This window comes from Podarcis raffonei, chromosome 8, assembly GCF_027172205.1.
Source record: "Podarcis raffonei isolate rPodRaf1 chromosome 8, rPodRaf1.pri, whole genome shotgun sequence".
Classification (NCBI taxonomy): domain Eukaryota; kingdom Metazoa; phylum Chordata; class Lepidosauria; order Squamata; family Lacertidae; genus Podarcis; species Podarcis raffonei.
Window position 1 is genome coordinate 10,700,779 of NC_070609.1, and position 23,645 is coordinate 10,724,423.

Here is a 23,645-nt window from a genome sequence, read left to right on the forward strand (position 1 = left end):
AAGCTACTTGGATTTCTTTGTCTCGGGGATCCCCTCACAAGCCTACCAATTAATCTTGCTCTTTTCATCAGCTCCCCCCAAAAGCTTCCGTTCACCCTTCATTCTGTTGAATGGTTTATTTAAATGTAAAGGTTCATCATTGTTGCACCCGATGTGTATGTCTTTAAGGGGCCAGAGCAAGGGCCAGAGTAAGATAACGAGACCCAGCTTTACAGCTGTGAAGCATAGCAGGTGCTGCTGAGTTGTATTTGATTAAGGTGTGTCAGCATTTGGGTGTAGTATATAAGGAGCAGCACCTAGCTCTCCCATTACCCTGGGGGATGGGTTGGTGGTTGGGTCTGGTTTGGTTGTTAATGTACTTAGTGTAAAAGGAGTTTTTGTTTTTCTTATTAAAACCTTGTTTAAGTTATTTTTGAGTCCTTTCTTTTTAATGCATGGTCTCCCCAGCAAGCTCTCTGCAGCGTTACTATACTGCAAACAGCCAACATCTTTGGTTATGGGCCCAGCTGCTGAGTGGATGACTGCATATTTTTGGACTCTGAGAAAGGTTTGAAAACTCCTTCTCCTGTTAGCGTAGTTCTGTGGGTCTGGAAGAGTTCCAGAATGGTTGACCGGGTTCCTGAAGCTGAGAAGGCTCTGGTCTTCCCACAGCTAACAGATGAGAACTATAGTTTATGGTCTTTTCGGGTGGAGGCGCTTTTGACCTCTAGAGAAGTATGGACCTATGTAACTGATGACCCTCCTGACCCTGTGACTAATGCTTGGTCGAAAGGAGATGCAAAAGCCAGGGCGATAATTAATTTGGCAGTCAGTGACCAGCAAGTAGTCTATATAAGAAATAAGAAAACTGCCAAAGAAATGTGGGACAGTCTTGCAGCAGTGCATGTTAGAAAAGAGTCAGCATCTGCATTGACGTTTTTCAAGCAGTTGTACCAGACGAAGTTGCAGCCTGGTGGTGATTTGGCAGCACACTTGAGACGTCTGGAGGCAATACGCGGCGAATTAATTCGAAGGGACATGGACATACCTGATATTCAGTATGTTTTTATCATTCTTTGTTCCCTTAACGAGGACTTTGATGGCATAGCTAGCCAGATATCTGCCGTTCCACCAGCACAATTAACTGTGGAAGGGGTGACGGCAAGATTAATGGGCGAGTTGGACAGAAGGGAGGCTTGTGCCATAAGCACTCCTATTTCCAGAAGTAATGAGGAACGCCATATGCAAACTTGTGGTGATACGACTGCATTTAAAGCTGCAAAGCGTTGTTGGTTCTGCAATAAACAAGGACATTTTGCAAAGGACTGCAGATCCAAAAGAAAGCAAAGTACTCCCAAGCCTGTTTCTGTTCGTCAGTCACGGTTGTCAGCCCAGCAGCCGACATCGTACAGTAGAGACAGAAACGAGCCGCGAGTTTTCCATGCTAGGACAACAGATCGTAAAAGACTTAAACGTGCCAAGTGGAAGTCTTTTGTTGTGGACTCAGGAGCATCTCAGCATATTTGCAACGATCGAAGCTTGTTTATTTCTTTCGAAGAGGAAATTGGTAATGTACATTTAGCCAATTCACAAGTCTTGCAGTCGCTTGGCAGGGGTACTGTTAAACTTGACTCTTTAAACATTACGATAGCGAACTGCATTTACTGCCCGTCAGTGGACAATTTATTATCAGTAAGGTGTTTTGCTCGTCAAGGCATAACTGTGCGTTTCTTAAAGTCAATGTGTGAGTTTTTCGATGGGAACAAACGTCTATTATATGCCCGGGAATCTGATGGTTTATATAGACTGTATTTTCGCTCCTACTCCCAATCGCCTATAAATTGCAGAGCAGCACAGTCAAGCCAGGGGTTGAGGAATGTAAGGCCACATTCCGGGTGTGTCCATGAGGCGCACAGAATTCTAGGACACCTGAATTTTGCTGATGTAATTAAGACAAAGAATATTGTTAATGGCCTCAACTTAAAACCATGTAAATTCTTTATGCAATGTTTATCCTGTTGCAAGAATAAGATTAAGGTTGCACGCAAGGGTAGGTGCTCAGATAGGAAAGTAACTGAGCCATTTGAGCGTGTACATTGTGATTTAGTTGGGCCACTCCCACCATCATTAGGAGGTTCTAAGTACTGGCTTACTCTGATAGACCAGTATAGTAGATATTGTTGGACTTATGCAATAGCTGAGAAGTCCCAAGCATTTGAGAAGTACAAAGTTTTTTGCAACTGGGTAAAAACCCACTTTAACAAACCAATTAAGAACCTGTTTTCTGACCGGGGCGGGGAATTTGTTTCTGAGGATTTTGAGAATTTCCTGGAAGCGCAGGGGACTACTCATGAGTTATCTTGCCCCCGAAGTCCCTGGCAAAATGGGCTTGTTGAAGTTGTGCAGCGTGACCTACAGGCAGGGGTTAAAACGTATCTACATGATGCTAATCTGCCCAAAGACTTTTGGGCTGAAGCGCTTAATGCGTTTTGTTATGTCAGAAATCGCAGTTATCATTCTGGTTTAGATGTCACCCCCTATGAGAAGCTGTTTAAAAAACGCCCTAATCTGAAATACCTACGCATTTGGGGTTCAGATGTAATTATGCATTATCCCGCTAAGCAGAAATTGGGTGAACGTAGTGCCCAGGGAAAATTAATGGGCTACCAGCAGGGGGCGTACAGAATTTACATACCAGCAACTGGCAAATTTCATATTACCAGAAGCATGATACAAACTGTAAATTGGAATGGAGTTGCTGTCTTCCAAGATACTGATGGTATAGATAATACTGAGGAAGAAGAGGAAGAAGCAGCAGCAGCAGGAAATGGTGCTTCTGAATTAATGGAAAAAGACAAAAAGTCTGTTGAATCTGATTTGTTTGATGATTTAAAGTCACAGGCACCCAAGGGAAGGTTAGATTCTCTTGAGTTTTCTGACCGTGAGCTTAGCCTACAGGCATCTCTTCAATCTGACAATGATTTACAACCTGAAACTAGTGGTTCACTTAGTCCCATTAAGTCTGAGGAGTCTGACTCTCCTTCCGGACTGAGACGTTCAGATAGAAAGAGACAGAAGCCACAATGTTTTGCAGATGAACATTTTAATACTGTGTATGCCAGTAAGGCAGTTTTTGAGCCAAAAAGCTACAATGATGTTCAGAAATTACCTAAGCAACAAGCTGCAAATTGGTATAAAGCTATGAACTCTGAGATAGCTTCTTTAAAAGAGCATAACACTTGGTCTCTTGTACCACAAACCCCAGATATGAGACTTATTGATTCAAAATGGGTTTATAGAGTTAAAATGAATGACAAAAATGAAGTTGTAAGGTACAAAGCAAGACTAGTTGCTAGGGGTTTTCAACAAATTCCAGGCGAAGATTAAGATTTGTGTTATTCACCAAGCGTAAAATATGAAACAGTTAAGCTTTTGTTAAAAGATGCATCACAATGTGGAAGAGTTCACTATAAAATGTTTCTCTGCTCTTAAGAGAGTGGTAATGTACCTTAAACACACCAAACATTATAGGTTGCAGTTTACAACATGTATCGACAAAGGTTTTGAAATTTTCTGTGATGCATCTCATGCAGTGGAACAAAATAATTGCAGGGGTGTGTCTGGTATGGTGTTTTGTTATAACGGTTGTCCATTTGAATGGAAGTCCCAGACACAAACCATTATTTGTCTCTCCACAACAGAGAGTGAATTATGTGCATGCGTTCAGGCCACTCGTGATGTATAATGGTATCTGCAAGTATTTGCAGACCTACAGATGCAAGTAACACTACCAGTAAAAGTTTACCTTGATTCCCAGAGCGGACTTGCTATCCTGTGTTCAGAGACCAATACGCAGCGCACTAGAGTCTTAAGGTTACGTTTACAGTTTGTAAAGAAACTAATTGCTGACGAAATGATTGTATTTGAATATGTTCCAGGTGACAATCAAATTGCGGACATTTTTACTAAAGCACTTCCAAAGGTTACACATGAAAGACATGTACAAAATATGCTTTATGTTTTTGTTCCACAATGATGAACCGCAGGGGAAATGTTGAATGGTTTATTTAAATGTAAAGGTTCATCATTGTTGCACCCGATGTGTATGTCTTTAAGGGGCCAGAGCAAGGGCCAGAGTAAGATAACGAGACCCAGCTTTACAGCTGTGAAGCATAGCAGGTGCTGCTGAGTTGTATTTGATTAAGGTGTGTCAGCATTTGGGTGTAGTATATAAGGAGCAGCACCTAGCTCTCCCATTACCCTGGGGGATGGGTTGGTGGTTGGGTCTGGTTTGGTTGTTAATGTACTTAGTGTAAAAGGAGTTTTTGTTTTTCTTATTAAAACCTTGTTTAAGTTATTTTTGAGTCCTTTCTTTTTAATGCATGGTCTCCCCAGCAAGCTCTCTGCAGCGTTACTATACTGCAAACAGCCAACATCTTTCACCAGTGGCAGATCTTGGGGTCTCAAATTTGGCATGCCCCTCGCCTTCCATTCCACGTCATAGTCCCAGCATCCCTGAACCTCTGCGACTGAACCGCTCCCCTAAATCTGCCTTTGATTCGCTACGGCCTAGGACCCTCGTACCTACAGGACCGCCTCTCCCGGTATGCCCCGTGGAGGACCTTAAGGTCCATAAATAGCAACACCCTAGTGGTCCCAGGCGCCAAGGAAGTTAGATTAGCTTCAGCCAGAGCCAGGGCCTTTTCAACTCTGGCTCCGGCCTGGTGGAACGCTCCGCCTCATGAGACCAGGGCCCTGCAGAATCTGATTTCTTTCCACCTGTGAGACAGAGTTGTTCCGCCTGGCCTTTGGCTTGGAGCCAATTTGATTCCCTCCCCCTCTTTCTTTTTTCTTTCTCCTCCTGTGATGAGGCTGCATTTTAATATTTTAATGTTTCAATATTTTAATGTTGTATTTTAATCTTGTTTTAAGTTGTATTCATTCAACTTGTTTTTATTATTGCTGGTTAGCCGCCCTGAGCCTGGCCTTGGCTGGGAGGGTGGGGTATAAATAAAAATTATTATTATTATTATTATTATTATTATTGGCTGTCTGACCAATATCTGACTTAGTGTGGTGTTCTATCCTGAAGAACCCAATAACATAAGACCAGGCCATTGGGCCTCCTAATCCAGAACCCCATTCTCACAGTGGCCAACCAGAGGCCCCTGGCAAACCCTCGGGCAGGTCCCGTGCCCAAGAGCAGTCTCCCCTCCTGGTGCTTCCAGCCACAAAATCCCCATTTCCTCCCCCTTGCACTCCTGTGCAGCCCCTTCCCCGCGGCTCTTCCTCCCTCCGCCTGCAAGGCCCATCAACGGTTCCCTCCCCGTCCCCACCTCTTGCCCCTCACCTGTGCGCTTGAACTGCCGCGTCCACATGCACTTCCCAGAGGCTGTGCACTTGGCGCAGTCCGAGGCCTCGCACGAGATCTCCGAACAGTTGCTGGCGACGAAGATCTCGCGCTGGTTAATGCGGCAGTCGTTCTCCGAGGTGCAGCTGCCGGTGCTGCCGATGCAGGCGCCCTCGGGGCAGTTGGTGCACCACTTGCACTGGGGTAAGGCCTGGGGGGGGTCAGAATACAAGGTCAAAGCCTCCATGGCTGGGGAACGGTCACTACAAACCAAAGGCTGGCGATAATGCTTCCCTCCCCAACCCCGTATAACCCCTTGGCTTATACAGTGGCACCTCTGGATGCAAATGGGAGCCCCGTTCGCATCCTGAAGAGAACGCAACCCGCGTCTGAGTGTCTGCGGGTCACGATTCGCCGCCTCTGCACACGACGTCATTTTGAGCGTCTGCGCATGCGTGAGCAGCGAAACCCGGAAGTAACGTGTTCCGTTACTTCTGGGTCGCCGTGGAGCGCAACCTGAAAACGCTCAATCTGAAGCAACTTTAACCCAAGGTATGACTGTATAAGCCAATTTCACAAATTTATATTTTCATATGGTTTTTATTGTATGGCTGTCATAAACCACTTTGGTTTTTAAAAGTAAGGCAGGTGTATGCAAACGTTTTAATAAATAAACTGGCACTGTAACCTTTCTGGCGCTCAGTGTGCTCTGAGTAGCATTGATGCTGAACTGTAGGAGGAAATTAGGGGTTGCAATCAGATCACTTAGGGGTTGCAATCAGATCAACTCTACCATCATAGAATTGTAGAGTTGGAAGGGGCCCTGAGCGTCAACGAGCCCAAGCCCCCAGCAATGCAGGAATCTCAACTAGATCATACACGGCAGGTGGCTATCCAACCTCTGGTTAAAAACCTCCAAGGAAGGCAAGTCCACCACCTTCCAAGGGAGTCTGTTCCACTTTCGAACAGCTCTTACTGTTAGAAAGGGCTTCCTCATGTTTGGTCAGAATCTCCTTTCAGTGGTTTGGGTCGTAGCCTCCAGAGCAGAAGAAAACAAGTTTGCTCCATCCTCCAAGTGACAGCCCTTTAGATATCTGAAGATGGCTATCCAATCTCCCCTCACTCTCCCCTTTCCCAGGCTACACATACCCAATTCCTACAACCGTTCCTCATAAGGCTTGGTTTCCAGACCCTTGACCATCTTTGTCGCCCTCCTCTGCACACATTCCAGCTTGTCAATATCCATCTTAAATTGTGGTACCCAGAACTGGACACAGTACTCCAGGTGTGGTATGACCAAGGCAGTGCTATGACTTCCCTTGATCTGGACACTATACTTCTGTTGATGCAGCCTAGAAGAGCATTAGCCTTTTCCCCCTGCTACACCATACCGTTGACTCATGTTCATCTTGTGGTCCACCAAGACCCCTAGATCCTTTTCACGTGTACTGTTAGTAAGCCAGGTGTTCCCCATCCTATATTTGTGCAGCTAGTTCTTGCTGCTTCAGTGCAGAACCTCCCATTTGTCCCTACTCAAGTTCATTTTGGGCCTAGTTCTCCAATCTGTTAGGGTCATCTTGAACCCCAATTCTGTCCTCAATCCTTTTTGCCATTTCCCCCTCCCTGTTCTCAGAACCCACTCCCTTGGGACACACTGGAATACCTGGCCACGCTTCGAATTCCACACTTTCCTATCATTCCCCTGCACCCAATTCAGGGAGCGTTGGGAACTGGAGAGGTGGGGATTACGTGCTACTACAGTGTGATCCGAAGGCCGCCACCTGCCTCCGGCGCTCCCTGCAAAGTGATTGCAGAAGTGCAGAGTTTGGAAGCCCCGCAACCTCCAACACAGAAGGAAGAAGAGGGTGCTCCCCAGGCAGTGGGCCAGCTGCCAGAAAGAGGGCTGGGGGCTACTCACTGGAATGCCCAGGCTGTGGGCCATGGCACGAGGGTGCTGGGCAAGGCACTCGCTGCAGGTCCTCAGCCGGCGGCACTCATCTGCGGACCTTGGGGTGGGGAAGCAGGAGGTCCCACCAGAACAGCCCTGCCTGCAGGAAGGAAGGGAGAGCAAGCAGGAAGCTCAGTGGGGGAAAGGCTCTTCCAAACTCTCCTCCTATACCTATAGGGTCAACCCTATTTGCTCAACCTTCTCAATGCGTGATCTGCACCCCCCAGATTAATTTGTTTTTTAAAAGGGAGCGAAATTATCTAAAATGAGAGGCTATTATGATGAATCACATTGTTAAAGGAGGTCACATCCCTCTTCCTGTAGGCCTCCAGAGGACTACAACTCCCATCATCCCTCACCTGCTGGCTGGGGCTGATGGGAACTGGAGGTCAACTACATCTGGAGGGCTACAGGCTCCCCATCCCTGCTCTAAACAAATGGAGGAAGGGGATGAAAAAAAGTTTATGGGATGAGAGCAAACAAAATTGGCTTGCGTGGAAACAATGAGAGGAAAATAAAGATGGAAGAGGACAATCAAATTAAGGGTCTTAAAGCAATTTTCACAATGAAAGAATTAAGAACAGGTGGTACGCTGTTCCCAATAAGCGATTCAACCATCTATTAGATGAGATTCAAAAGTTAATCAGTTTGGTTTTGGAATTTGGTGTATCTATGGCGGTTCGGTTAGGCGCAAGAGAGTTTTTGGCAAAGAAGAAGAACCTGGAAAACGAATTAGTAAGGGAGCAACAGGAAGGGGAGGACTCGTCTGTACTTGATGGGAAATTATGGATCTAGGAGTACAATGTGATTTTTTGGGTAGAGGATTCAGTGTCTCTGTATAGAACTTTATGAAACTACGCAGCACGAATGCGAAATCCGTTTGCTAACCATTGTGCACTTCCTAGAATGGCTACATTACAATAACCTGAAGGCACCTGATGGACCTTTGGCAATGCCTCATTTTAACTCCCGTGACTACTTGTGCATCTCCTGCCACCAATGAGCTCCTCCCAAGCAGCTCCAGCCTCCAGTTCTTCTCTCTGCTCTTGCCTAGTCCCACCCCAACTGCTAACCACACCGTCCTGTTTCCTAACAAGAGGCACGGTCCGGCCACTCTCATCTTTGCCGTTTGCCCAGACTCTGCCCCTCCACACCTCTCGGCAGCATCCGCAGAGAGGCAGCTGGCGTGGCACCAGGTGCAGCTGGCGTTGGACCTGTTGCAGGCTTCCGGACTGCTGAAGATGAGGCAAGGGTCGGAGGGCACGGAGAGGGCCACCATGCGCCCCAGCGCCACCCCGTTGAAGCCCCCGGAGAGGTAGATGCGTCCTCCGACAGCGGCCACGGCATGGGCAATGGACTCCATGATGGGCTCTCCCACGACTGCTTCTGCTGCAGAGGGGGAAAGGAAACACAGAGGTAAGCAAAACTGGAGAGAGAACGCACATGGCTAAGGACAGCAGCTGGAAGCACATAAATGCACCTATGCAGCCAAATCGAACAACTGAAGGTGTTATTTCAGAAATGTATGGAAGGAAACAATTTGCAAGGCAAACACAGAAGATGAGGAAGCACGAGGGAACTTATAAAGCAGCAGATGGGAAGGGGATCTCATCCTCCAGCTTGGCCAGAGGACAGGAATGATGTGAACTGAAATCTGCTGACGTCCGGAGGGCCAGAGGTTCCCCATCGCTTCACTAGATAAATGAATATAATTTCTACAAGGGCCCTGCACAGTCGTAACACTGGGCAGTCTTCTAGACAACTGAAAGCACCTTGCAGGCCACACTCTCTGCCCTCCACTCACAAAGGTGCCCTTTTCGAGTTCAGAGCTAACCATGGTTAGCTTTCTGTCTACAATGAACTGCTAACCATGGTTGATGCCAAGTGAGAGCGTGCAAGCAGCTTCAGAAATGGATTTGGCACTAGCTTTGTTTGGCAAAAACTCTGGTGTCAACGTAATGCTAAGCACAGCTAGCTGAAATGGAGGGATAGAGAAATACCCACACTAGGCAGCAGGAACTCCCTAGGGGGTGCCCTCCGCTACCTAACCATGGATAACAAGTGGGCACATGTCTACAGTCAGTCAGTCCACATTGTGGGAGGCTCACCCGCTCTCCTTTATCACATGTACAAACATGGAGGACTTGAAGCCCCAGGGATCTGTGGCAATCGACTCAAATTCTGAACCGGTAAGGTATTGTTTTGTTGCAAATTCAAATGACTTGCATCATTTATTCTGCATGTCAAATAGGGACCAGGGAGTATTATTTGTAAGGAAGCTTAGGTCGTTGGGCCACAGGCTGATGTCAAATCCTATACCTCCGATCTTACCAAAAAATCCATCCCAGCCCTGACCTGTGCTGTTGGGTAGGATCCAGGTGTTGCAGTTTAGCTGGTAGAAGAAAAGGTGGTTGGTGAAATTCTCGCGTTCTGTGCGCCCTCCGATCACCACCATGGTGTCCTTCAGTACTGCTGCGACATGGAAGAAGTGAGCCAGCGGCTGGTGAGGGTAGTAGGGAACAAGGGATTGAGGAAAGACAGGAAAGAGCCGTTTAGTAATAGCAGATCACAATTCCCCCCAATATGAGCCTCATACTCCACGGGGCCCCTTCTCAAGCCCATTCTTCCCACCGGATTCTACGCTCACCCGAAAGACAGAGATGGCTAAGCTCTGGCTCTCCAGTACAGACTATATTATAACAATATATAGTCTTCATTGGCTCCCAGTACGTTTCTGAGCACAATTCAAAGTGTTGGTGCTGACCTTTAAAGCCCTAAATGGCCCCGATCCAGTATACCTAAAGAAGCGTCTCCACCCCCATTGTTCTGCCCGGACACTGAGGTCCAGCTCCGAGGGTCTTCTGGCGATTGTCTCGCTGCGAGAAGTGAGGTTACAGGGAACCAGGCAGAGGGCCTTCTCGGTAGTGGCACCCGACCTGTGGAATGCCCTCCCAGCAGATGTCAAGGCAATAAACAACTATTTTACTTTTAAAAGACAACTGAAGGCGGCCCTGTTTAGGGAAGTTTTTAATCTCTGATGCTTTATTGTTTTTAATATTCAGTGGAAGTCACCCAGAGTGGCTGGGGAAACTCAGCCAGATGGACGGGGTATAAATAATAAATTATTATTATAATTATAACAATTCTGTTCCGAATATACTGGCTGCCTGCACTGACCATCCAAAGGAATAGCACTGGTTTTGACCTTCACGGCTTAGGAGCCCAATATTCTCACCACCCCAAAAACAAAACCCTTGTGGTTAATGCAAGAAAGAGCTGGGGTGGGTGGGTTTGGACTCCCATCCCACAGTAAGCGCAAGGGAAGGAGGGAAAGGGAAAAAATGTTAAATTGCGCCATCGCTGAAATTGCAAGGAGGCAAAGCACCCTCCCTGGGGAAATGATGGCTCTGTCAAGTGTTTGCAGGATCACGTGCTCATCATGGCCAACCTATACGAGACAGCAGATAACTCACTCGGAAGGAACAACGAAATCTTCCGCAGGAAAGGGAAGACAAATTGCCGAGAGTGATATAAGGCTTCAGCTGACCTCCTTATCGGGCTGACTCACACCCAGGAGATGACAAGGCTAAGCGTGCCTTACATTGTTCTGTGCAAAGGTTTCGCTCAAGGGAGCTGGCTCCTCCTCCCATATCAGAGGGCGGGGGGAGATCCTGGCCATGAAATCATTCAGTAAGGGCAGTAGATCGGAGGCGTAAGATTTACTTTTCAGGCTGAAGATCCCAGGCTCAGTCCTGGACCAACTTCAGATAGGATTTGGAAAGACCTCTGCCAGAAATCTACTGAGATCTACTGCCAGTCAGTGTAGACAGTACTGAACTGGATAGCTCTAATTCTGCATAAGGCAGCAGCTTCCTAGATTCCTATCTTCCAATCTCCATGACACATATTTAAACTTCCTGCTTAATTGTGCTTTGTGTGAAGCAGCAGAGTCATTGGGATTGTCTACCTCAAACACCCAAACTTCTTGCACTGAGCTTGCCTACGTTCTACGTGATCTCGCCTCTCCTGGCATGTATATGCAAAAAAGGGCACACATGACACAGGTGCAGGCACACACACACCATGCATACACACACACCATTTTCTCATTCCCTCAACCCGTTCTGTCTTTGAAAATGAATCTTTTCTTGCTTACGCTATCCTACATTTCCCTGCAACACATGGACTTGTAGAGCTGGAAGAGACCAAGAGGGTCATCTCCCGATGCAGGAATCTCACAGACAGTGCTAAGCAGACCTCATAATTCATTCTGGGCCTCAGGGCTTTGCAATAGCGGCACCAAAGATGGGGAGAATCTTTACACTGGGAAACTCTCTGGTGGTTTCTCCGTACCTGAAGCCCTGTGTCTTTTTGGGAAGGCTGGTACTTAACTGCACCCTGGCCGCAACTGTTACATTTCTACCCTGGCAGCATCTCACCTTTGGCCCCTGAGACGGAGCCAGCAAGCTCCAGGTCAGGTTGGGATAATAAAGGCTGTAGAGCTCAGGGGAAGCAGAAACCATCTCCACGTGGAAGCGATGGCCGCCAAAGACATAGATGGCATCCGTGCCCTCGTGGTACACAGCCGAGTGTCCGTACAGACCTGAAAAGTAAATTCAATACCAGGTGTTTGTTTGCTGGGTTGGACTGGGGGGCAGGGTGTGTGTTTGATCTCACTAGTGGAAATACAGAGTCAGGCACCGTGGGATATTTGTAACGTTTCCCTGCACACCTTGCAACTGTGGCGCGAAGGATTTCTGGGCTTCCCTCTCTTAGAGCTTTAAGAAGAGGCGACTGTCTCCAATCAAGGCAACCTTGCCTTCTCAAGAGGAGCATTTTTTGGCTCCATAACCACCTAGTTAATCCCAGGGCCCCACAGCGGGTCGAAAGGATCCCCTACCCGTAGGGGGCGTTCCAGCCTGGCTCCCGGCACGCCAGCTCTCCGACACGACGTTATATTCCAGCAGTTTCTTGTTGAAGCCGTTCTCAGGAGAGTAGCCACCAATAAGGAGCAGGGAAGAGCCACGCCGAGCCGTGAGTGTGTGACCGGCCACGGCTGGGATGAGAGGGTCCTGGAGAAGTCGGGAAGGGAACAGGGAACCTGTCAGGATCCAGGGCGCATGAAAGAGAAGGGCACGGGGCAGGGGTGTGGGGCCACCAATGTGGATTCATCTGTAGCAACACTGGTGGAATGTGAGGGGGCAGTTTATAGGCTAAGACGGATTCTTTCCCCTCCACCATGGGATGGTCCAGAAGAACCTAGTAGGATGCATTGTGGAAACAGAGGAGCATATGCTTTGTGCATTAACCCCAGGCCTTTGCCCTGAGACCTCCCGGACTCAGGTGCTCTCCTCATTCCTCAATCGGTCATGTAATAATCTGCTGCCAACACCCACAGTTTCGGATCAGGAAGCTTGGGAGTGTCCAGGAAGCATCTGGTTGCCTGCTGTTGGAAGTGGACTGGCCTGATCCAGTTAACAGGGACCTGCCAACCGCTTGCAGTCTAAATAAGGGGGGTTACCTGCACAAGCCTCCATTGTAAAGTGGTGAGGTTGAGCAGCCAGAAGTCGTTGGCCACCCCGTCGGTCGTCAGTCCACCAAGCACATACATTGCCTTGCAGGAGGGGATGTAGGCGGCCGCGTGAAAGTACCGAGGGTTGGGCCCTGGGCCTCTGTCCTCCGTCCCTGCCAGCATCTGGGTCCAGCGGCGCTCGGCAATGGAGTATCTGCAGAGACACAGTGCCCTCTATGGCCAGGATGGGAAAGGCAGGGGCAGCCCATTGGAATAAGCCTGGCGGGGGGAGGGTCTCTTACCTGTACACGTTGCCCAGCATCCCCTCTCGCAGTGACATGCCCCCAAACATCCAAAGCGTGGTGTCCGGCCCCTCCACCATGGTGTGGCCCAGGCGGTGAAGAAACCGGCTGGCTGTGTCCTTGGAAAATGCACAGGTGAGGGTTAGATTATAGTGCTGGGTCTTTCTGCATCTATGCCCACTTAGTGGCCAGTCAGGCTGCCTCAGAGACCCTGAGTGCGTAGAATCTCAGACTTGTAGAGCTGGAGGGACCCCGTGGGTCATCTAGTCCAACCCCCTGCAATGCAGGAATCTCAGCTAAAGCATCCATGACAGATGGCCGTCCAACCTCTCCTTAAAAACCTCCAAGGAAGGAGAGCCCACAACCTTCCGAGGGAGACCATTCCACTGTCAAACGACTCTTACTGTCAGAAAGTTCTTCCCAATGTTTCGTCAGAAGATCTCTTGTTGTAACTTGAAGCCACTGGTTTGAGTCCTACCCTCCAGAGCAGGAGAAAGAAGCTTGTTCCCTCTTCCATGTGACAGCCCTTGAGATATTTGAAGATGGCGATCATATCTCCTCTCCCTCTCCTCTTTACCAGGCTAAACAAACCCAGCTCCTTCAACCGTTCCTCATAAGGCTCGGTTTCCAGATCCTTGATCATGTCAGTTGCCCTCTTCCTCAGATAGAGGACAAACTGATTAGATGCCCTGAGTGTGTAACAAGCCCAAAGCACAGCTATTTTCAAGAGTGACATTGCTCAGAGCAGCAAGATTTTTTTTTTATTTAATGCAGTATGCTCTCAGTGATAAATTACCCATTCTCATGGCTCAAAGAGGCCCCAGGCCGGATGACAGAGAAAATGAACCGAAAAGCTAATGTCAGAGGGAGGCTTCAAGGGATGTGGGGGTTCACTTACAGCTGTCAGCTGGGTGTCGATCAAGGTTTCCCAAATGATCTTGCCAGCATCTAGAGGGATGGAACAATCTTTGCCGGCAAACCGATCGCTGCAAACACACAGACCCAGGCTCTAGGGAAGAGATGGGGGGGGGGTAGGCAGAGAGACAAAGAAGGGGGGGAAGACAATGAGACCCACAGGAGGACGCACACAAATTTTGGAAACTGGAACTGGCTCTGCACTGCCATCACAATACTCAAAGGCCACCGTCAAACCACCTGAGGCTCCTGGGAGGCAACTTGCAATGGCTCTCACAAACAAAGTACCCAGGTAACTCCTGTACTTTCTGGAGATTTTCATATGTCGATGAGCAACACTATATGATTCCTGCACTTCTACCCATAGTCTGCTTGCCTGCTTTTTCCTAAGGTGTAGACTCAAGACCACCTCACCTATGTTCAGTTACCCACCCTGCAGCCATTCTGCTCAGCAGAATGCAGCCAACCCTACCTGTATCCAAGCACTGCTTTTGTCATGCTGGACATACCTGTATCACTGCAGACCAGGCCTGGAACTTAATGCCTTCCTAGCTTGTGAATGCTTTTTGACTGGGCACCCATGTCAGCTCCTAAACTCCCTGGGCAGAAACCAACTGCCTTTCCCCTTTGCCATTGAGGCCACCCTTGTCCCTGGACCTTTCTGAAATATTCCTGCCCCTTCATGCACACACACAAACCAAACCGCCGGGGCTCACCCTGTTGCAAACCCCCTGCCCCACATGAGCGCTGCAGTTGCCCGGGCAGATCTGGAACTGGCAGCTGGGCCCCGTGTAGCCGTTTCTGCAGATGCAGCTCCCCTCCTGGCACTCCTGGTTGGGGTGGCAGCTGGGGCGGCAGCGGTGCACCGTGTAGGTAGCGTTGAAGCCCGAAGCCTCGGTGGAGTTGGCCTCGTAGTAGATGACCAGAAGGCCTGCAAGTACAGGGAAGGAGAGAATCGGAGGAGCAGCATTCCTAGATCGTGGAACTGCCGAGCTGGAAGGGACCCCAAGGGTCATCTAGCCCAGCCTATCTCAACCTGTGGGTCCCCAGATGTTGTCGAACTACAAGTCCCATCACCCTTAGCTAGTAAGGCCTGAGCTCAGGGACAATGGCAGTTGTAGTCCAACAACATCTGGGGACCCACAGGTTGAGAGCCGCTGATCTAGCCTGTATGCAGGAACATGCAGTTGTCCCGTGCAGAGATTGAACCTGCAACGTTATCAGCACCACAAGTCTAGGCAAAAAGGTAAAGGTAAAGGATTCCTAGATGGTTAAGTCCAGTCAAAGGCGACTAGGGGGTTGCAGTGCTCATTTCGCTTTCAGGCCAAGGGAGCCGGCGTTTGTCCACAGACAGCTTTCCGGGTCATGTGGCCAGCATGACTAAACCGCTTCTGGTGCAACGGAACACCATGATGGAAACCAGAGCGCACGGAAACGCCGTTTACCTTCCTGCCGGAGCGGTACCTATTTATCTACTTGCACTGGTGTGCTTTCGAACTGCTAGGTTGGCAGGAGCTGGGACAGAGCAACGGGAGCTCACTCTGTTGTGCGGATTTGAACCGCTGACCTTCTGATCAGTAAGCCCAAGAGACTCAGTGGTTTACACCACAGCGCCACCCATGTCCCTATACCACAAGTCTAACTAACTGAACTATCCAGCATTGCGTAGAAGGATTCAGATTTCCTTTATCAGGGCGAGAGTATGGAGGAACGAAGCAGGAATTTATATTGTGTTGCTTCTAAGGGCATCCAGAGATCCCTCAGAAGCATTGCAAAGCGCAAAGTTTGCAGATGGTTTTCCGTGCGAGTAAGCTTGCCTGTTATTAGATGGGCTGCTGCACAACACACAGCCAAAGAGATGCTCTGGTTCATGAGTGGTGATGCTGATGCCTAAGAGGCGGCTGGCCTTTCATAAGCTTTCGTTGCCTCTCACTAGCGGGAAAGGAACCCTGCCTTTCAAATAAAGGTATGTGATTCACCATAGTCAAGAGTTGTAATGTGGAGCTAAGTGGATCTGACTAGCAAACAAATTCACTAAGTTCACACCCTGCATCAAAACCCTTGAATCCAACCTCCTTCCTTCTTCCTACCTGATACGGCCTCCACAGTGATGGGACGGGGACGGCCCTGGCCGCAGAAAGCCCCAATGAGAGTGCGATCCAATTGGATCAGGCCCGTGTCCAGGAAGTCAGGAAGTCCATCAAAGGCATAGACATAGTTATTCTAAGGAGAAAGCGAAGGGGAAGCAAGCATGAGTCATCAGCATTGGATCTAACTTGCTATTCTTCAAAGAGACCCTCAGTTTTTCAAATACAGCCCTCTGGTTTCTGTTCTGTGACTTCCAACAGGGGCTCTAGATCAGGGTTCCCCAGGCTTGGGTATCCAGGTGCTGTTGGACTACAAATCCCATCATCCCATTACTAAAAGCAAGTTCACGACAAAGATATGCTTAGAGAAATATGCATGCATTTTCGTGGCGAGATTTGGTGGGTGATTCAGCGGCATGAAATGTGGGGGGGGGGGAGGTATTTGCCCAGTTTGGATTTTGTTTCATTCACGACTGGGCTCCATTAAATAAACTGGGAGGGATAAAGGAGAGTGGTGAAAATTCTTACAATGCCACTCTAATCTTTTGCGCCAATATCTCATTGTAAGAAATGGGGAAAATATTTCAAACTTCCAGCGCCCCAAGAAACTGCCTCCCCCTTAAAAAAACACAAGGTTTCATGCTTCTAGACATGCTTTTGAGAGACAGCAGTATGTTTTTAGGCAAAATATGCCAAATGCCATAGGAAACAAAAGAATGAGGAAGCTTTAGTCATGTCCATCTCCTCCTGCTGATTTCTGACATTACTAATGTAATAAATGACAAGCATCTGCCTCTGGAAGATATCACTTGCCTACAGAATCAGCCCTCTGGCCCCCATTGTGCCCACCCCTGTGCTCACCATACAGAGGGTATCAGGTTGGATAGTGAGGGTGATCGTAGGGCAGATCTGCTCAGGCCGACAGGGCTGCATGTCCTCAGTGGTCGACAAGACCCAGACGCAGTAGGAGAGTCCGCCCTGCGGGGGGCCCCCAGCCCGCTGAGAGCTCAACGACGAAGAGGAAGAGAGGTTGGCAAGCAAGGAGCGCCCCACACACTCCTGGTAGCAAACACCCTCGTTTCTGGTGGATAAAAATAAAGCAGACCGTAATAAAAATAAAGCAGACCAAAATCCTTTTGGTTTTGTCATGCAGGGCTGCGCGAAGTCACCCTGCCCTTTAAAGAACTGTGAAGTCTGGCCCAACCTAACAGAAATTCTGAAAAGACAGCATGGCCACTTGGCATCGCCTTGGTCTTTTGAGGAATCGGCCAGGAGGCTTAAACAGCGCTTCATTTTGGTGATTTTGCAGCGTGTTTATTTTTAAAAACCACCAACTCTCTTCCCACCCTGATAACTTAGGACGGGGAAGGAAAAGATAGCCTATAATTAGCTTCCGCAGGCGCCAGTCTGTCTTGGAGGTAAGCAGAAGCAGAAAAAAAACCGAGATGGCAATTACTCCTCCAAATGTCAGGGGTGAAGATTGTAAAGCTAATTTGCCTAACCCTCCCTATTGGAGCAAGGAGGAAGAGTGGCTCACTGCAGGTCAGCATTCTCCATGACAGAGAATTCTGCAGAATTCTATGCAAAAGTGTATAACCTACGCAATTATGCACAAGTTTTCCTTTATAACTTATTCTGGTTTTGCAAGTCAGTGAGAGAGAAAAGCAGGCATGGAAGGTACTAAAGCCAGCAGTGGCAGCAGGGAACAGCACCCTTTCAGGTATACCATTACACCATCGTAATGACCAGAAAGCTTCTGTTACTTTTCCTCTTAAAGGAGGCTGAATTCTGCTCCCAGTCATGTTCTGTGAGCTGGCCCTTTTGCAATGGACCCCAGTCATGCTCACAGCCCTACATAAATACCTCCTGCTCCAGGAAACTGGAAGCATGTGTGCGTATGTCAGTCTTTGGTTTTTTGCCAGTACACGGCACACATCAGGGAGCAGTTCGATCCATTTTGCACCTCTTTAATGACGCGCAAGAGTTTTGCATTAAAAATATGCAGTTTGGGCCCAAATGAAGGGCAGCCAGAAACAAAAGACCTTTAATGGCGGGTTGGCGCCATTGTTTAATGGCGGATTCCCTCCGAGCTCTGGAGGGAATCGGCTCCGTAGCGTCTGGGTCTGGCCGCTGCGGCGAAGCGGGGACCCTTAAAATCACAGGCGCGGATGCCTGTGAACACAGAGACTCGGCGGGCACCATTTGCGCCCCCCCCAATCCGCGACGGAGCCTTTTTAAAGGCTTCGGAACGGAGGCAGGGTGAGGTGTGGTGCTGAGAGTACTCCCTCGCCTACGGAGTGAAGCCGCAAGCCATTGACAGAGAGCGCCAACTTCTTCCAAGACCGATTGGACTCCAAAATATAAACCCGTGAGTAATACGGAGATTGGAACTTTAAAAATTTTTAATTTTGGATTTGGAACGAGCGGGAAGGGGCTAAAAAGGAAGTTCACCCCCCCCCTCTTTGTAAACAATCTAAAGCAAAGGACTGGGCAGCTAAGGTCGAGAGAATCTGTTTTTTGTTTTTTAATGAAAGACCCTGACTTCACGGTTTTGATACTATAAGAAGACTTACTGGAGGATAAAAAGAATTTTGGGAGCTGAAATTTCACCCCCCCCCGAGACCCGGGAACGTCCTATGAGAAAGCCTGTTGCATTGAAGATTTTGACAGCTGTCAAGTGAGCTGCTAGTCAGCTAGTTGTCAGCTGGAAAAAGAGAACATTGTTTCTGCTGTTTTTGCTGGTTTACTTGGTATAACTTGTTGAAAATAAGGAGGGCTGATACAAAATAACTGGACTTTTGGTTTTGAGCTGAAAGGAACAACAAGGAACTAAAATCCCCCTAGAGGGGTAATAGGGACATTACACCACAAAAATGGCTGGAGTATGTAAAATCCAAGCAGAATTGGACAGAGCACTCGTTCTCTTGGGAAACTTGCAAGATGAGTACAATGCTTTGTCTACAAAGGTATCACTACTACACTGGACAGTAAACAACAGTTTTGAGCCTGATAAGGACTTGAAACAGGAAGCCCATTCAACTGAACAAATAAATGAAACTGAAAGTGTAGATACGATGGAGCAATATGTTGTTTTTGAAGAAAATGAAGGAGGAGCAGGAGATTTGCAGGAGTCAAAGGAGAGTTACAATATGAGGCCTGACATGATGATAAAAAAGGATAATAAAAAGTGGATGTGGAAAGCCTGGTCTGAATGGGAGTCTGGAAAATGGAGAGATCCCTTTTGGAGGAGATCTGAAGACCTGAGGTTTACAAATTTGTTGGTGAAAGTTGGAGCTTTGGGGACATCTGGATTTGAAAGAAATTTGAAACAAGAGTTGGAGCACCCCATAGGCTTTGTCTTTAAGTATGGAGGACTGGCTGGAAGCGACAGGGATTCTGTTGGGCCGGAGCCCCTCCGAGACTTGGGGTTTAACATCAAGGACTATCAAAGAGACCGGCAGAAAGGAACTGAGAGAGATATAAGGGCCTCGGATGTGAGATCTCCAGGCTAAATAAATAATATAAAGACTGATGGATATTGGTTGGGGACTGGAACCGGGAAAAGGGTGGGTGGAGGTTGGGAACCCAAAGGGTACATAAGGATAATTTGCTTTTTATATTTTTTGTTAGTGGTAAGGAAATTGGGTAAATCGTGGAAGGGAAATTTTGGTCGACTTTAGGAAAAAGGTTTAAGAATAATCAATGAGGTATAAGTATTGATGTGTAATTTTATTAAGGTAAAATTGGTTTCTTTTCTTTTTAAATTAACTGAAAATAAGGCTGTTAAAAATAAATTGAAGAAATGGAAAAAAGAAGTAAAGTAAAGCAATAGTATGTTAGAACAAATGTTTAAGCTAAGGTAAAGAAATAAGTTAAGGACTTGCTGAACTGACAATTTAAATTGGAATACAAGAAGGGGAGGTGTGAGGAAGTCTGAGAAATAAGGTTAAGAATAATAAGTATTAGAAACTTTATGTGTTTTTTCTACTTTTTTTGTTTAGTTTTGAATGTTATGTATTTTTGTGTTTTTTGTTTTGTTTATTTCTTGTTTTTGTTTGTTGTGTGTTATTTGAAAATGCTAATAAATATTTAATAAAAAAAAAAAAGACCTTTAAAATACTCTAACAACACTAAACATTAATAGAAAGTTTGATGGTTCCCCTAGCATGTATGTTGGAAAAGCTCTGTGTTTCTTTGTTTTTCAGGAGGCGAGTCTTTGGAAAGTCGGGGAGCTGCAGGCTGTGGAAAAAGCAGTTCAACACGACCGCTTTTACTGTGTGCTTGGCAAGTGCCCCGGCGGTCCTTAGCAACCACCAGGAGAAATTTCAAAAAGTGGGAGAACTAGAAAAGGTGGGCAAAGTTTTGCACAGACCAAATGAGGAACTGCTTTGCTGTGTCAGACAACAGCTACCGGCCAGACGTGCATCAATGACTATAGCGGCCAGTCCTATTGCTTGTACCTAGCAGCTGGTAGTCAGTAATACACACTGCTCTTGAACATGGCAGCTCAACTTAGCTCTTCAGGTTAATAGCCTTCCATAGAAGTTGCTTATTTGTGCAACTTAGGTAGAATTACCGTAATCCAGGGGATGCAACTGCAGTCAAATCAACCAGCCTCTCTCACCTGGGGTCCCCATAGTAGCCAGGAGCACAGCGCTCGCAGTGAAGCCCTTCGGTGGGTGGGGCGCAGTAACAGGCTCCTGTGGCCCCGTGGCAATAGCCCATCTCTTCCAGGCCATGCCCATTGCAGGCACATTCCTGGCAGCCGCTCTGGTTTGTGGCGTTCCCGTAGCTGCCAGGCCGGCAAAGGTGGCAGCGTTCGCCATGGGTCCAGTCTGCGGAGGAGGAGCAAAAAGAGGATGAGATAGATGCGGAGAAGGAACAGAGGAAACTGCATTCAGTCACAGACTGGCTGGATGCACAGGAATGGTGGGCAAGGGAAGAAGGCTCGGGAAGTGGAGGTGGCATGACGATGAGTGGTCAGAGGGAGAAGGAGAAGACTGGGAGGTGGTGTCGGAAGCTGAAGAGGCAACAGGGTTTAGTGAGCAGGGAGAATCTGTGCCAGAGAAAAGTCCAGGACCACAGGCAGAAGCAGAAGCAGAAGGGCAGGAGGTGAGAGGCCAAGGGGCAGAGATGAGTCAGTCTGGTGAAGAGTCAGGGGTGTCTGTGACAAGCTCCCCTTCCCCACTTGTCTTCCAGAACCAGAAGAGGCATGAAAAGGGCAGGGCACAGGGCAGAGGTTGGCTGCAGGAAAACACCCTGGAAAGGAGGGGACTTAGACGGCTGTGGGGAGGTGGGGACCTCCAGTCTCAGTAACGTCTTCATGGGGGCAAGACCTGCCAGAGATCAGTTCAGCATGACACCTCTGTATCAAGCGTGCTTTCGCTAATAAAGAGTTAACCCCAACTTGCATGGTGTGATTTACTGCTGGCTCACTCCTGACAATTACACTGAGTCAGGCAGTTGGGTCCGTCTAGCTCAGTACAGTGGTACCTCGGGTTAAGAACTTAATTTGTTCCAGAGGTCCGTTCTTAACCTGAAACTGTTCTTAGCCTGAAGCACCACTTTAGCTAATGGGGCCTCCTGCTGCTGCCATGCTGCTGCTGCGCGATTTCTGTTCTCAATCTGAAGCAAAGTTCTTAACCCGAGGTACTCTTTCTGGGTTAGCAGAGTCTGTAACCTGAAGCGTCTGTAACCCGAGGTACCACTGTATTGACTGCAAGGACTAGCAGTGGCTCTCCAGGGCTTCTGACAGGAAATCTCTCCCAGCCCTTCCTGCGGTGGGCAGGGGTTGTATCTGGGAGCTTCTGCATGCAAGGCAGATGTGTGCCTCTTGACCTATGGCCCTTTCCTAGGGGGAGAGAAGGAGGAGGCAAGAACTGAGGACCTGTCCTCTTATACCAAACCATCACCAACCTCAGGCCCTCCACAGGTTTTGGACTACAACTTCCATCAGCCCTAACCAGCACAGCTGATGGGAGTTGTAGTCCAAAAACTGTCTTATACCCTCTGAGGTGCACACTGACGGTGCTTTACTGCCAAAGAACAGCAATGCAACAAAACCGTAAATTAGAAAAGCAGGAGACAAGAAGCATTTGGCTCACTCTGGCATTCGTCGCAAACGCCGGGCCCGCTGAGCCCACAGCTGCTGTGGAAGTGGCACCCGCAGTCCACATTGCACTGCACCCCGCTTGGCGGTGGGGTGGCCCCCATGATGGTCTCGGAGGTCCAGCCCAAGTCGCACACGCAGGTGAAGTTGGGGGCCCCGCTGCATTCGCCATGTGCGCATTCGTCGTAGCAGCTGTGCGAAAACAGAGAGGAGGAGATGGAGAAAGTCCTGGAGAAAGCTCTTCCCAGAGCTACAGGGCCCATGCCCTCAACGAAGTGCAGTTTCCAGGATTCTCTGGGGGAACTCACAAGTTTTAAATGCGTGTTGAAAGCGCTTTCAATGTATGGTACAGATCTGGCCAAAGTTCCTTCCTTCAGAAGGACTGGATTAATAGAGAAGGCGCAACCAAACTAACACAGAAGTTTCAGAAAGATGAGAGTCTGGGGTCACAGGACCATCACAGGTTCACAAGCGCGTCCTGCCAGGGGGCTTCCTGGCATCATAAGGTCGTCAGAAAAAGCTCTGCAGGATCTTGCCACAGGCCCATCTAATCCTGTTCTCACAGTGGCCAAGCAGATGCCTATGGGAAGTCCACACCTGAGCATTCTTCCCTGCTCAGGATACCCAACATAGCACCTCTGGCAGTGGAGAGAATTACGGAATCATGAAATCATAGAAGGTATCTCCAAGGGTCCTCTGGTCCAACCTCCTGCAATGAAGGAATCTCAACTAAAGCATCCATGGCAGATGGCCATCCTGGTTCGTAGCCACTGAGAGCCTTACTCTCCACGAATCTGTATAACCTTCTAAAGGCAGGCTGGTGGCCACCACTAAATCTTGTGGGAGCAGATTTCATTGTTTGTGAACACTGGGGAGAAATCTCTGCCTGCTTGCCGACAGTCTCTGGTTCCCGTAACCAGAGCCAAGCTCAAGGAACGCCCCACCCCCCCACCCCAAACCTGGCGAAAGCGTTTTGCCTGCCCCTCGTGCCCACCCTACTCACGTCTGGTTGCAGTACGCCACCCCGTCCCCCGCATAGCCTCGGTTGCAGTGGCATTCGAAGGAGTCGGGTGTGTTCTTGCAGCTGGCAAAGGGATGGCAGTTAGCCAGGCCCAGGCGGCACTCGTCCACATCTGGGCACTGCCCATAGGACCACTGGGCTGGGTGGGTGGGAAGCAGCCCGTGAGATTCCCAGAGGGCCACAGAGCAGTTCAGGAAGGTGTTCAGGCCTGAGAAATCCCCAGGGAGGCACCTGCAGAGGGGAAAAGGAAGACGTTATTCCCCTCACAACGGCCCCAGGGTTGAAACTACCTTTGCTTTCAAAGGATTCCCTGCCTATAACACCTGTATGACAAGGAGAAATTAAGCAAGCGCCGTATTTCCCTCTGCTGACCCTCCACCGATGGGTCTGTTGATTTTTTTTTTGCTGTCACTCAAAGAAAA

General features: G+C 48.5%; 1 protein-coding gene across 3 annotated transcripts in view; it reads right to left on the bottom strand.

The window, feature by feature from the left end:
* The window catches only part of MEGF8 (multiple EGF like domains 8), a 64,788-nt gene that overhangs the window by 11,952 nt on the left and 29,191 nt on the right, over positions 1-23,645 (bottom strand). For 2 of the 3 annotated variants that reach the window (XM_053397851.1, XM_053397853.1), the window contains 15 exons: positions 23,206-23,454; positions 22,198-22,394; positions 20,718-20,928; positions 16,955-17,174; positions 16,097-16,229; positions 14,723-14,937; positions 13,990-14,100; positions 13,092-13,210; positions 12,799-13,003; positions 12,178-12,349; positions 11,717-11,880; positions 9,633-9,777; positions 8,432-8,666; positions 7,248-7,377; positions 5,330-5,540 (listed from right to left, as the gene is read on the bottom strand). In XM_053397851.1, the coding sequence (XP_053253826.1) occupies positions 5,330-5,540; positions 7,248-7,377; positions 8,432-8,666; positions 9,633-9,777; positions 11,717-11,880; positions 12,178-12,349; positions 12,799-13,003; positions 13,092-13,210; positions 13,990-14,100; positions 14,723-14,937; positions 16,097-16,229; positions 16,955-17,174; positions 20,718-20,928; positions 22,198-22,394; positions 23,206-23,454 (2,717 nt within the window). The remainder of the gene's footprint in view (positions 1-5,329; positions 5,541-7,247; positions 7,378-8,431; positions 8,667-9,632; positions 9,778-11,716; positions 11,881-12,177; positions 12,350-12,798; positions 13,004-13,091; positions 13,211-13,989; positions 14,101-14,722; positions 14,938-16,096; positions 16,230-16,954; positions 17,175-20,717; positions 20,929-22,197; positions 22,395-23,205; positions 23,455-23,645) is intronic. The other variant, XM_053397852.1, reaches the window with a different exon arrangement.